The 12,312-nt window shown below is 47.5% G+C and overlaps 1 protein-coding gene across 2 annotated transcripts in view; it reads left to right on the top strand.

Moving 5' to 3' along the window:
• C1H1orf94 (chromosome 1 C1orf94 homolog) overlaps positions 1–11,124 on the top strand; it is a 42,260-nt gene extending 31,136 nt beyond the window's left edge. Inside the window, exons 5-8 of one of the 2 annotated variants that reach the window (XM_055355368.2) lie at positions 104–181; positions 4,169–4,365; positions 6,717–6,812; positions 10,667–11,124. In XM_055355368.2, coding sequence (XP_055211343.2) covers positions 104–181; positions 4,169–4,365; positions 6,717–6,812; positions 10,667–10,742 — 447 coding nt within the window. In that variant the 3' untranslated portion in view covers positions 10,743–11,124. The remainder of the gene's footprint in view (positions 1–103; positions 182–4,168; positions 4,366–6,716; positions 6,813–10,666) is intronic. The other variant, XM_004025413.5, reaches the window with a different exon arrangement.
• The last annotated feature ends 1,188 nt before the right edge of the window (positions 11,125–12,312 follow it).

Raw genomic sequence — 12,312 nt, 5'->3', positions numbered from 1 at the left:
TGATGGGACAAACTCAGTCCTGTCTGGGGACTGAGCTGGGTAGCTGCTGCCTTCTGGCAGGAAACCCCTTGCCTGGCCATACTGAGCCTCTGTTTCTCCCCAGGGCCTGTACCCACAGCAGGCAGCGAGGATGCCCTATCAGCAGGCTTTGCACCCCCAGCTGGGTTGTTACTCCCAACAGGTGAGTAGACGATCTCTCCTCCTCTGTCCTGGGTCCATGAAGGCCTTTGGGTCAGAGGGTGCATCTGCTCCCTCCTCCTTTTCCAGCTGGTGACCAGACACCTGGCCCACCATTGGCTCTGGAGTACAGACTCACATACCGGCATGTGTGTGGAAAACACAAATCGATGTCCGTATGTGACAACACTGGGCACTTAATGGAGCCCTTCCTGTGTGCTGGGCCTGTCCGTAAGGACTGTGTCTGCACTAACTAATTTAGCCTTCAAAATTACCCTGTGAGGTAGGTTATAGATGAGGAAATCCAAGCACAGAGAGATTAAGTAAGTAACTTGCCCAAAGTAATAAAGTTACTTGGGAACATACAAATTAGGTGTTGCTGTAGCAATACATAACCTCCACATCTCGGGGACTTTCAACAATGAATATTAATTTCTTGCTCGGGTCTGTGGGCTGGCTGAGCTGGGCTGTGGATCAGGTATAGGTGGGTTCCACGTGCCTCTCCTGGGCCTCTGCTGAAGATTCAGTACCTCTTGCTCTTTCCACGGTGGATGGCAAGAGCCCAACAGGGCAAGCAGAAACACGTGATGCCTCTGAAATCCTCAACTCAGACCTGTCCGTGGGAACTTCCACCCACCTTCCACTGGCCAACGCAAACGACATGGCTTTGCTCAGCATCAGTGAGACTGAGGAGTCATATTCTTCTCATGTAGGGTTGCCAGTTAAAGTCCAGGACACCTGGTTAAATTTGAATTTCAGATAAACAAGGAAAAAATGTGTAGTGTAAGTATGTCCCAAATATTGCACAGGATATACTTATGCTAAAAGTATGTATTAGTTATCTGAAATTTGAATGTAACTGGGTGTCCTGTATTTTTATTTGCTAAATCTGGCAACACTACTTTCATGGGTAGGTCAGGATAAATATCTGTGGGACAATAATTGAGGTTTGACCTTTGGCAGGCTGGCGCTCCAATGACCACGCTTTACTACATCTTGTACCTAGATGCACAATAATACTGCCTGAAAATAAAGCAGCAGAAAGAGAAATGCAAACACACACACACACACACACACACACACACACACACACACACACACACACGCAGATACAAACACAGGTATAGTTGTACACATGCCACCAAGCTGCAGGAGCCTGTGTGCAGGCACAGGGACACAAATAGATACAGAAGCACATTGAGGGGTATTGAGTCTTGGGGCAGGGATGGGGGTGTGAGGAAAGGAGCTTAGAATGGAGGAGCAGAGGGCACCAACACCCAGCCTGCCATAGCCCCAGGCTGGCCTTGCTCCTCCACACAAATGTGGACACCCCCACACTCCAACTCATACAGCCTCTGCCTCTCCTGTCTCCCCAGGGAGCCCCACCCTCCGTGCAAACTGCACCTCTGGCCTGAAATGTGTTAGAATGTTCAGGAGGGTAGGGAAGAGCCTGCAGGGGTAGGGAGCCTTGTTACCTGGGCCAGCACTGATTTCTCAGCAGCAGGAACCCTTGCATCCTGAGATGAAGCTGGGATGAGAGATGATCTGGGTCAGGGAACCTCAGCCCTATTGCCTCCACCCCTTGAACAGGAATATCGTCCACCTGGCTCCAGAGAGAATATTTTTAGATAATTATGTGTATGTGTATGCATGCATGCATGTGCATGTATTTGAAAAAAGTAATATAAAAACATGGTAAAAAATTTTAAAACTTGGAGGCAATCACTGTTTAATGGTTTTTTACATATTTTCCCGGTGATATCTATTTATATAAACATTTTTATATAAATGCGGCATTCTGGGCACACTGTTCCATTGCTTTTGTCAGTGAGGATTATATTTGGAGATGGGTCCAGAGCAGGATACAAAGCTCTACTTTATAGTTTCATCAGATACATGGAATCAGGGGCACATTTTTTATAACACTGTATGAACTCTAGGACCTGCCTCCTCCACTTCAATCCCCTCCCAGGTCCAGGCACTTCCTCCCCCATGAGGACAGGGGTACTTTCTGCCATGCTGACCCATAGGGTCATGACTCCCATCTGACCTGCGAGGTGCTCTTGGCATGTTCTGACCTTTAGCTCATCACCTTGGGATTTGGTGCCTGCACCCAGCATCACCAGGCCCCACATCTCCACTGGAGAACGTTGGGGAGGACCGGGAGGGAGGACTCAGGTTTCCAAAGAGGACACAGCATAGAGAGGCTAGTGAGAAACAAGGTATGGGCTCCGGGCTTACCCTGCTGGGGTTCTGACCACAGCTCAGACGCTGGAAACACTGAGAAAGTTGCTTCACTTCTCTGAACCTCAGATTTCCTGCTTCCAAACTGGAAATAATAATGGCCCTACCTCACAGGGCTTTCTGGAGTTTTAACGACAGCATCCATATGAAGGGCCGGGCACATTTTAAGCAGTCAATGAGTGCTAGCCTTTGTGGATTTTTTTTTTTTTTTTTTTGATGGAGTCTCGCTCTGTTGCCCAGGCTGGAGTGCAGTGGCACAATCTTGGCTCACTGCAACCTCCACCTCCTAGGTTCAAGCAATTCTCCTGCCTCAGCCTCCCGAGTAGCTGGGACTACAGGCATGTACCACCACGCCTGACTAATGGTTGTATTTTTGGTAGAGACAGGGTTTCACCATATTGGCCAGGCTGGTCTCAAACTCCTGACCTTGTGATCCGCCCACCTCATCCTCCCAAAGTGCTCGGTTACAGGCGTGAGCCAATGCACCCAGCCCCCTTTGTGGATTTTTTTTTAGATAAGGGTGTATGGGGTGAGAGATGGCTGTCAGAGTGCCTGATTCCTGAGCACTTGGACCCCAGACTTGCTATTAAAGTGGAAATCCAGAAGTTTCTTCAAATTCTAACTGATACTCCCCTCAGTACACAAGAGGATAGACATCAGCTCCGTATGAGAAAAGGTTTTCTGATATTTGGAGCTGTCAGTAGTGGAATGTAGTGCTCATAAGGTAACGAGCCCCCATCATTTAGGTATTCAAGCAGATGCCTTAGTGGTCTTTTCTTTCCTCCCTCCTTCCTTCTGCCCGTCTTTGCTTTCCTCTCTCTTCCTTTCTTGCATTCATTCATTTAACATATATTTGTTAAGCAGTGACTGTGTCCCAGGCACTGTCTTAGGGCTGGGGAGATAGTGGTCAACAAGATGGATGAGGTCTCTGCCTTGTCACAGCAAGATGGTGGGAGCCCCAGTTCTAGGTCGGAGTTCATCATGGGCAATCTCAGAAGCACCACTGAATTCCTGTATTTCCCTAGAGTTTGTGCTCAACTCCATTGCCTTTTTTTGCCCTTCCTCCTAGACTCACACTGTCTACTATGGCAGCCACCAGCTATGTGTAGCTATTTAAATTAGCTAAAATTAAGTATAATTCAAAACTCAGTTCCTCATGCCCATGAGCCACATTTCAAATGCTCAATTGTTGTGTGTGGCCGGTGGCTTCCATGTCACACGGCACAGATGTAGGACACTGCTGCCATCTCAGGACTTTCCACTGGGTAGGGCTGTCTCGGACTTGGAATCTGTTGAAAGGATCTCAAGAGAGATAGAAGCCAGAGCTGTGTAAATCACAACAGCTTTTTGGGGATAATGAAAGCCTTAAAAATAAACAAGGAGCTTTTGAGATGGTTATTGACAGAGGGAAAAGCTAGGCAAACAGGGAAGAGAATGGAAATAATATTGATTTGCTATTTACTATATGCCTGTCTCTCTACTTGTATCACCTGACTCTATCCCCACTAACAACGTAGATAGTGTTTTCCCATTTTGCAGATGGGGAAACTGAGGCTCAGATAAATTAGGTAACTTGCCAGGCTCACTACATAAGTTGAGCCCTAGGCTTTCTCCATTCCAACATGTTGCCTTCTGTGTACCCAACAGTGACTGAGGGGCACAGGGGCTGAGACTGGGGGCAGGTGGCTGGGGTTAGAGTTGGGCTGGGAAATGGTGACCTCACCCCTCTCTTCTCTGTGACGTGCAGGTGACGCCATACAACCCACAGCAGATGGGACAGCAGATCTTCCACTCTTCCTACACCCCACTGCTGAGCTACATCCCTTTTGTCCAGCCCAATTATCCCTACCCTCAGAGGACACCTCCAAAGATGTCTGCCAACCCCCGAGACCCTCCCCCAATGGCAGGAGATGGACCGCAGTACCTCTTTCCCCAAGGATATGGGTGAGTCAGCCCACACTGGGAGCCTAAGGGTATCCAGAAAGCTGGTGGGAATGGGGGCAAGTTGGGTGGGCTTACCAGCACTTTCTTGGTATGTGTGTTCCATGGCTGTGGGGTGGGATGGGCCCTGTACCTGTGGCTGGTGGTTGTGTGGGTCCTGGAGGGACCTGGTGCAGAGATGAAGAGGGTCTGGGGCCTGGTGGGCCCCTTTTGTAGGTGCATTTCAGGTCTGGTTGCAGAAATGCAACTGCACGGTCCATAACATATGGATACCCTACTCCATAGGCAGGGGCAGTTGGTGCAATGATGCATTTGCCTTTGCCCATGTGCTTGGTTACAACAGGACATGGCCAGCTAATCTCCTTAGAGCTCTCACCTCTCACTGTCCGCACCCTGATCTCCTTGCCAGGCTAATCTCCCGAACATCCCATTGACTTTGTGATGGGCCCTGCAGAAGAGCCTTCGACTGCTTATCAGGGCTGCCCACACTTTTCCACCAAGTTCCCCAAACTGCAGAGGCAAAGAGCTCCTACTTCCTGGGACAGTCTGAAGGCTTAACAGCAAACAGCCAGCACAAACTCAACATTCTGGCTGAAAATTCTACTCAAATTGTGCATGCTGTTGAGTCATAAATTTGTGTTTGTTTTAATATAATAATACATAGCCATTCATTCCCACCCACCAAATCTTCCACTAATATGGATGCTCCAAGGGGCAGGTGGTGCCCTGTCATTCCTGGGAATCCCGGTCTCCCGGGCACACCCTGGGGAATGGGTGCCTGGGTTTGAGAAACTCACTTTATAGGATTAAGGCCAACCTTCCCAGCCTGACAGTGATTCCCATCCTTCCACCTCCCCATCACAGAACCTTCCCTGCAGTGCCAACCCATGTCCCCAAACTCTCATCCTTTCAATCAGTATTTTCTCCAAATAGCTTGTTGGAAGGGATAAATGCAGCAAGTGGTTTCAGTAGTCAGATCTGTTTGGGAAAAGCTGTGGGAAACAGAGATAAACAGATTTCTTAACTGTTGGAATTCTCAGATCATTTAATTTCCTAGGGTGCATGGAGAATGTTCAAGAAGGTGGTCGATAGTATTATTTAAACATGAAATCCACACCCTTTTATTTTTTTATTTTATTAATATTATTTTTTTGAGATGGAGTTTCACCCTTGTTGCCCAGGCTGGAGTGCAATGGCGTGATCTCAGCTCACTGCAATCTCCGCCTCCCAGGTTCAAGCGATTATCTCACCTCAGCCTTCCGAGTAGCTGGGATTACAGGCGTCCACCACCACACCCAGCTAATTTTTGTATTTTTAGTAGAGACGGGGTTTCACCATGTTGGCCAGGCTGGTCTTAAACTCCTGACCTCAGGTCATGTGCCTGCCTTGGCCTCCCAAAGTGCTGGGATTACAGCCATGAGCCACCGTGCCCAGCATCCACATCCTTTTAAAAAAAATATTTCCTTCCTTCCATCCTTCCTTCCTTCCTTCCTTCTTTCCTCCCTCCTTCCCTCTTTTCCTCTCTCCCTCCCTCTTTTCCTCTCTCCCTCCCTTTCTCTTCCTTTCTCTTGTAGAGTATATCATGGTGTGTTCTACCTAACACACCCTGGGAAACGCTGTGTTAACACAGGTGGTTAATTTGAATTTAGCCTGCAGGGGACCTATAGATGAATAGGACATGCTTCTTCCCTTCAGAGAACTGAGAGCAGATGAAATGTGGGCACAACAATATTAGCGCCCTGGCAAAGTGAAAACCATCAAAGTGGCCCGAGGACAGAGGCACAATCCCTGCAGCGGGGGAGGTTCCAGTGGGCAGCACTGGGAGGAGGGCATTCCAGGCAGGAGGAGCAACGCCCTCAGATGGGAAAGCAAGTGGCAAGCTGAGGCCTGGGGAATAAAGGAGTCTGGCTGAAGCATTAGATTTGTGTCTGAAAAAGGTGGAAAATAGGATTGGAAAAGGGAGGTTGAGACTGGATTATGAAAGGCTTTGGGCTGCTAGGCCTGGGGATCCAGGGAAGATTTATGCACATCAGAGTGAATTGATGGGCTGGAAGTAAGAGAAAGAGGAAGCAGGATAGGGTGTGGTCTAGAGGTGGCTCTAGGGGCCTATGGGACAGATTATCAACCCCTGGAGTTGAGAATAGAGACCCAGACAAGCCCCCTACAGGTTGGCCAACTTCCCACATTCTGTGCTGTGACTCTGGGCTCTGGGAAGATAGACTTGCTGTAGGAGATAGCCCTGGCTGTGTCTGGGAGGGAGGGTGGTCTCAATGTCTCCTCAGTCAGCTTTCCGGAACCACCGACCGGGAGCTGTGAGACCAGAAGGTTGAGACCTGGTCTCCACACGTCTGCAGAGGTTGGAGGAGTGGGAAGGCAGCCCAAGGAAGGAGCAGCCTGAGAAGTGAGAGACAGCCTGGGGAAAGCCAGAGACAGTGGAGGCAAAGAGGAAGGTGAGAAGGAGCAGGGTGGATTGGCGTTCTGAGAGGCTGGGGAGACCAGGACCATGAGGTCAGAAAAATAATGTAAGGGGTGCAAGCCTGAGTACCCAGAGGGGATGATCTGTTCATTCAAAAAATATTGATCCAGCACCTTGTATGTGCCTGGCACTGTTGTAGACACCAGGGATAATGAAGTGAATGAGAAAAAGGTTTTCCTTCTCTTAAGGAGCTTTCATTCTAGGAGAAATGGACAATAAGGAGATAAACAGGCAAGTATGCAAGGCCAGGTCCTCAGGATATGGGTTGGGGTGGGGAGAAGAATCAAGGGCAGCCTCTTGAGCCAAGATCTAAATGAGATGAGAGAATGAACCACACATACATTTCGGGGATGAGCCTCTGGGCAGAAATAATAGAAAGTGCAAGGGCTCCGAGGTGGGAACCTGTGGCTGCAGCACAAACAGTGAGGGAGGGAGTGCATGGAATTAAAATAAGAGGTAGCCAGGGCCAGACTAGACAGGGCCTGGTAGGCATGGCTAGAAGTCTTGTTTCAGGAGCAGTGGAAAACCATGTAGGCTTTTAAATTGATGAGGACATGTTCTAATCTTCTATATAAAACAGATCACATTGGTCAATGTCTGAAGAATGGACTACAAGGGTAAGAGCTGAGGCAGGGGAGTAGGCTAGAGCTTTATAGTTGAGCAAGAGGCATTGGTGGGATGGATAAAGGCAGTGACCCTGGGAAAGGGGGCAGGTGAAAAGATCTGTGATGTGTTATTTTCTTGGTAGAATTGGTGGGATGTGATGATGTTTGAATGTGTGATGAGGGAAAGGGAAAAGTCAAACAAATTCCTTGGTTTTTGACTTGTGCAACTGGAGCAGCAGCAATGCCAAAACACTAAGGTCATTGGGCCAGGCACAGTGGCTCACGCCTGTAATCCCAGCACTTTGGGAGACCGAGGTGGGTGGATCACTTGAGGTCAGGAGTTCGAGACCAGCCTGGCCAAGATGGTAAAACCCCATCTCTACTAAAAATACACAAATTAGCTGGGCATAATCGTGGGTGCCTATAATCCCAGCTACTCGCGAGGCTGAGGCAGGAGAATTGCTTGAGCCAGGGAGGCAGAGGTTGCAGTGAGCCGAGATCATGCCTTTGTACTCCAGCCTGGGTGACAGAGCAAGACTCCATCTCAAAAACAAAACAAAACAAACAAACAAACAAAAAACAAAAAACGACTAAGGTCATGATGACTACAGCAAGGATCTGTTTACCAAGAGTCAGTCTTAGACATGTGAAAATTGAGAATGTCATTATACAGATGGGTGGAGCTATGGATAGGTAGGTGCATATAGGAGTCTGGAACTCAGGGGAGAGGTTGGGGCTGGTAATACATTTGGGATCCATTTGCATATACATGATATTTCAAGGCATGGGATGGGATGGGATGAGATGGCCCAAAATACACAAGTATAGAGAAGAGAAGAGATCCAAGGGCTGAGCCTTGAGACTTCCAGCATGTAGAGGCTGCGGAGATGTGGAGGAACCAGCAAAGATTCTGTTAATAAGTAGGACTATCTAGTGAGGTGGGGAAAAAAATGGGAAAGTGGAGTGCAGGAAGCCAAGTGAAGAAAGTGTTTCCTGAACAAAGTGCTGGTGTTGGGGTGGTGACGCGAGGTGCTGATGGAACAAGATCAAGGTGAGGCTGCACCTGGCTGGGGAGGATGCATGGGCCTAAGCAGAGAGTTCAGCGTGGAAGACAAGGAAGGTCAGCAGAAAAGTTGGAATCAAGAGACAAAACTGTGTGAAGGGGAGAGGAAGGAGTGAGAGGCTTCCATGTCCTCAGGGAAGGAGAAGTAGAGCCCTCCCCTCTGCCAAGTCAATTTGCACACATTCATCAGGGTGGGATAACCATACAATTTATCTTCCAAGCAATAATAAATTTGAGAGTTAAAAGGAGTACAGATAATAATTATATCAGGCCAGACTCGGTGGCTCACAACTGTATTCCCAGCACTTTGGGAGGCCAAGGCAGGTGGATCACCTGAGGTCAGGAGTTTGAGACCAGCCTGGCCAACACAGTGAAACCCCATCTCTACCAAAAATACAAAAAATTAGCCGGGTGTGATGGTGCACACATGTAGTCCCAACTACTGGGGAGAATGAGGCACAGGAATCGCTTGGACCTGGGAAGCAGAGATTGTGGTGAGTCAAGATCATGCCACTGCACTCCAGCCTGGGTGACAGAGTAAGACTCTGTTTCAAATAAATGAAACTATAAAATAATTATACCAGAAATACCAACATAGAGGCCGGCCCAGGCAAACCAGGACATATGTTCATCCTACTTAACAGGCAACTCAAGCTCCTCATCCTCCAGGAAGCATTACTTGTTAACTCTCGTCCACACAGATTGCTCCTCTTCCTGGCCCTCTAGCCTACATACTGTCTAGATCATGCCGGTGGCCGTTGATCTGATCAGAAGTTCTCAACCTGGAGGACCTAGCTGCATGTGTGCCAATCAGATATGAGCTGTGTCATGATCATTGTTGATTACTGATAATTGTTAAATACTGAAGTATGGGTTACAGCCTTTATTTTGTAAGTCAGAGTGGAATGCAGGGTATCCCTATAATAACATCATTACAATTTCTGAATGATCTTCCAATATGATTTCTGAAAGAGAGAAACAGAGGTGGGGTTACCGCTGGCATGGATTGCTTATGAGGCACCCACATTGTGTCAGGTCCTGGGCACATGATATGAAATAGGTAAAGTCTCTGCTCTCTTGACACTTATTTTAGTGAGAAGCTAGTGAGACAACCCAGCCTAACTTGCCCATGGAGACTCAGTGAGCAAGAGACAGAGTTAGCTGCTGAGGCACTACAAATGAATGCCGTGGTCTATTTCCATTGCTTCTTCCCTCCTCTGCCCCCGCTTTTTGTTTCATCAATTCATAGAAGGGTACCATGAATGTGAATCTCTTCTATAATATGCATCTGGCCAGCTGAAAAGTGATTGAGAATCTCAGGATTAGATTAAATCTAGCCATTTGCTCTACTGTAATTTGTATTGAGTTCTGTTCCCATTCATTCAAAGTATCTGAGCAGATGGGTGAAGAAATTACAGTAGGATTCCAGAAGTATGAGTAAATGATTCCATCTGGAGAGGTCAGGGAAGTCTTCACAGAGGGGATGGCTTTTGAACTCTATTTTGAAGTATGGATAGGAGTGTGCCAGGGAGAAAAGGAGAGGCGTGTGCATTTCTGCTCTTAGACGGTGAGGCTCACGTCTTAACTCTTCCTTCCCTGAGGGTCTAGCAAAGCCCTAGGCACTCAGTGATGTCTCAATGCTTATTTCTGAGTCAGGGATGGAGTGAAGGGCCTGATTTAGCTTAGTGCTGGAAGGGGAGGAGGGACTCTGGGATTGTCCAGCCCCGAAGACCTTATGCTGGACTTGCCTCTAAGTTCTCTGATGTTGTAGATTTTCCTGAGGGACATGTCTGGTCCTCTAAGGCAGGTAGAGTGGTCACAGGAATACAGGTAAGATGCTTAGGTCCAGAGAGGGTCCCTGTTCTATGGGTCTCAGGCAGGGAGAGAGTGTAGGCTCCATTGAAACAATCTTTACAGGCTCCCAGGGACTTCCTGATCCAAGTAAGCATAAGGAGAAGCGCTTGATTGTCCTCTAATTGTATTATTTTAATATTTTACTTTCCCAGGGCCAAAGCCTTTCTTATGCCAAAGCCTTTGCCCTCCAAGCCTGTCATGGTCTTCACTGTTTCTGACAACCATAAAATTAATATATATATTTTTCTAATTCTCTCCGATAACATTAGGAATCTCATCATGGCATCCACCCTCCCTCTCTTCCAGGTTCGGCTCGACATCCGGAGGGCCCTTGATGCACAGCCCCTATTTTTCCTCCAGTGGGAATGGCATAAACTTTTAGATCTCCTCTTCTCCCTTCTCCTCCCTTAGCCCTTGGATCAGGACTAGGGGCTCTGATTTTTGGATTCTGCAAAAGCTTGGTATGAAGTTTGGAAAAGCAAGGTTCTGACCAGGTCACAGACAAAACAGCAAGACCAGATTCATCTATTGGCCAACACTGACACAAAAATAGCCCTCCTCACACATGGCACAAGCTACACACACACACACACACACACACACATGACCCTCATATTCATACTTGCTTGCTCAACCACTTATGCATCTGTATTTAGCTAACATGAGTGATTTTTGTTTTTGTTTTTGTTGGTAAATTAGAAGTAAGACACTTAATTTTAGAAAGTTTGTATTTTATGATAAAAGTATGAGCTGCTTGAAATGGAGTGTGCCTGTTTATTTTTGTGGTGTTCTGCGTAATCTTTACCCCTCATTTTCCCCACGAGACTCAGCGTTTACTCAGGGCATGAAAGGAGACCACAGGCTGGAGTCCTCAGAGTGCTGCTATCTAAATATTGGACCTCAGGGATCATAAGTGAGAGGGCTTATCTCTTTTCCCCTGTGATCCACTCGCCTCTCAACATCCCAGTGTATGCATCTCAGGAAGGGACATCATAAACGGAATGCACTCTGTCCTATCCCAAGTGGAAGTTTTCCATAAAAAGTCTCTTTTGGACAAACGATTGGAAAATGTAGCCTGGAAAACAATTTCAAAATTGATGCTAAATGTGGCAGACTATATCCAATGATTGTACATCAGTACCAAGATAGAGGTCAATGTCAAAACTGCACCTAATGGTGGCGTCCTTAGACCTGTCTTGTTCAACTCTTACCAATGACTCGAATAAGGACATTGAGAGCAACTTGATCACATTGATGGAGGACATGAGTCTGGGAAGAGGAGACAGCCTGGATCTGTGACAGCACACATTCTTTAACTCTTCTGTTGCACCCCCTTGGCAGACATCGCTAATCAGCTCTGTCATTCTATCCCCCTGAGCTTGGACAAAGCCACAGAGTCATTCTTCCTGTGGTGCCCCAGGCAGCTGTCGCTGATCAGAGTTGGTCTATGAAATGAAACCCATGTGGCATGTGTAAACAGGAATTAATGTAAGGATACTGTTTGCACTATGCACAATGTAAAGATACTCTATGCACATCCAGGTTGGACCAGCATTCTCAGTTCTGACCTGCTCTATTACCAACCTGGTTGGTTATTCACCTGGAATTTGAACCCCACCCTGGCTGAGGTCAGCAAGAGACAGTCTGGGGAACATTAGGAGTCCTAATCAAGATAGCAATGAGAGACTGGGGGTCTGGAAGTCACCAGTGTCTCAGGGTGGGCCTAAGTCCAGTGCCCACAGGAGCATTTCTTTTGCTCTCACAGTGTAACCCCATCGGCCTCACTGGTCTTTCTTTCTGGGTCCCTGGAAACCAATTTCTCTCCCAAGTTCCCTCAAGACTTATCCCTTCTTACATTCTTCATGGCCTAAGTCTAGGATTCCCTGGAAGTCCTTCAACTCCCTTCCCCAATGCTGGACCCTACTTTGGGCATTTCTTGTTTCTTCTTGATA

This window comes from Gorilla gorilla, chromosome 1, assembly GCF_029281585.2.
Source record: "Gorilla gorilla gorilla isolate KB3781 chromosome 1, NHGRI_mGorGor1-v2.1_pri, whole genome shotgun sequence".
NCBI classification, from domain to species: Eukaryota; Metazoa; Chordata; class Mammalia; order Primates; family Hominidae; genus Gorilla; species Gorilla gorilla.
This window is presented reverse-complemented; position numbering and strand designations above follow the sequence as displayed.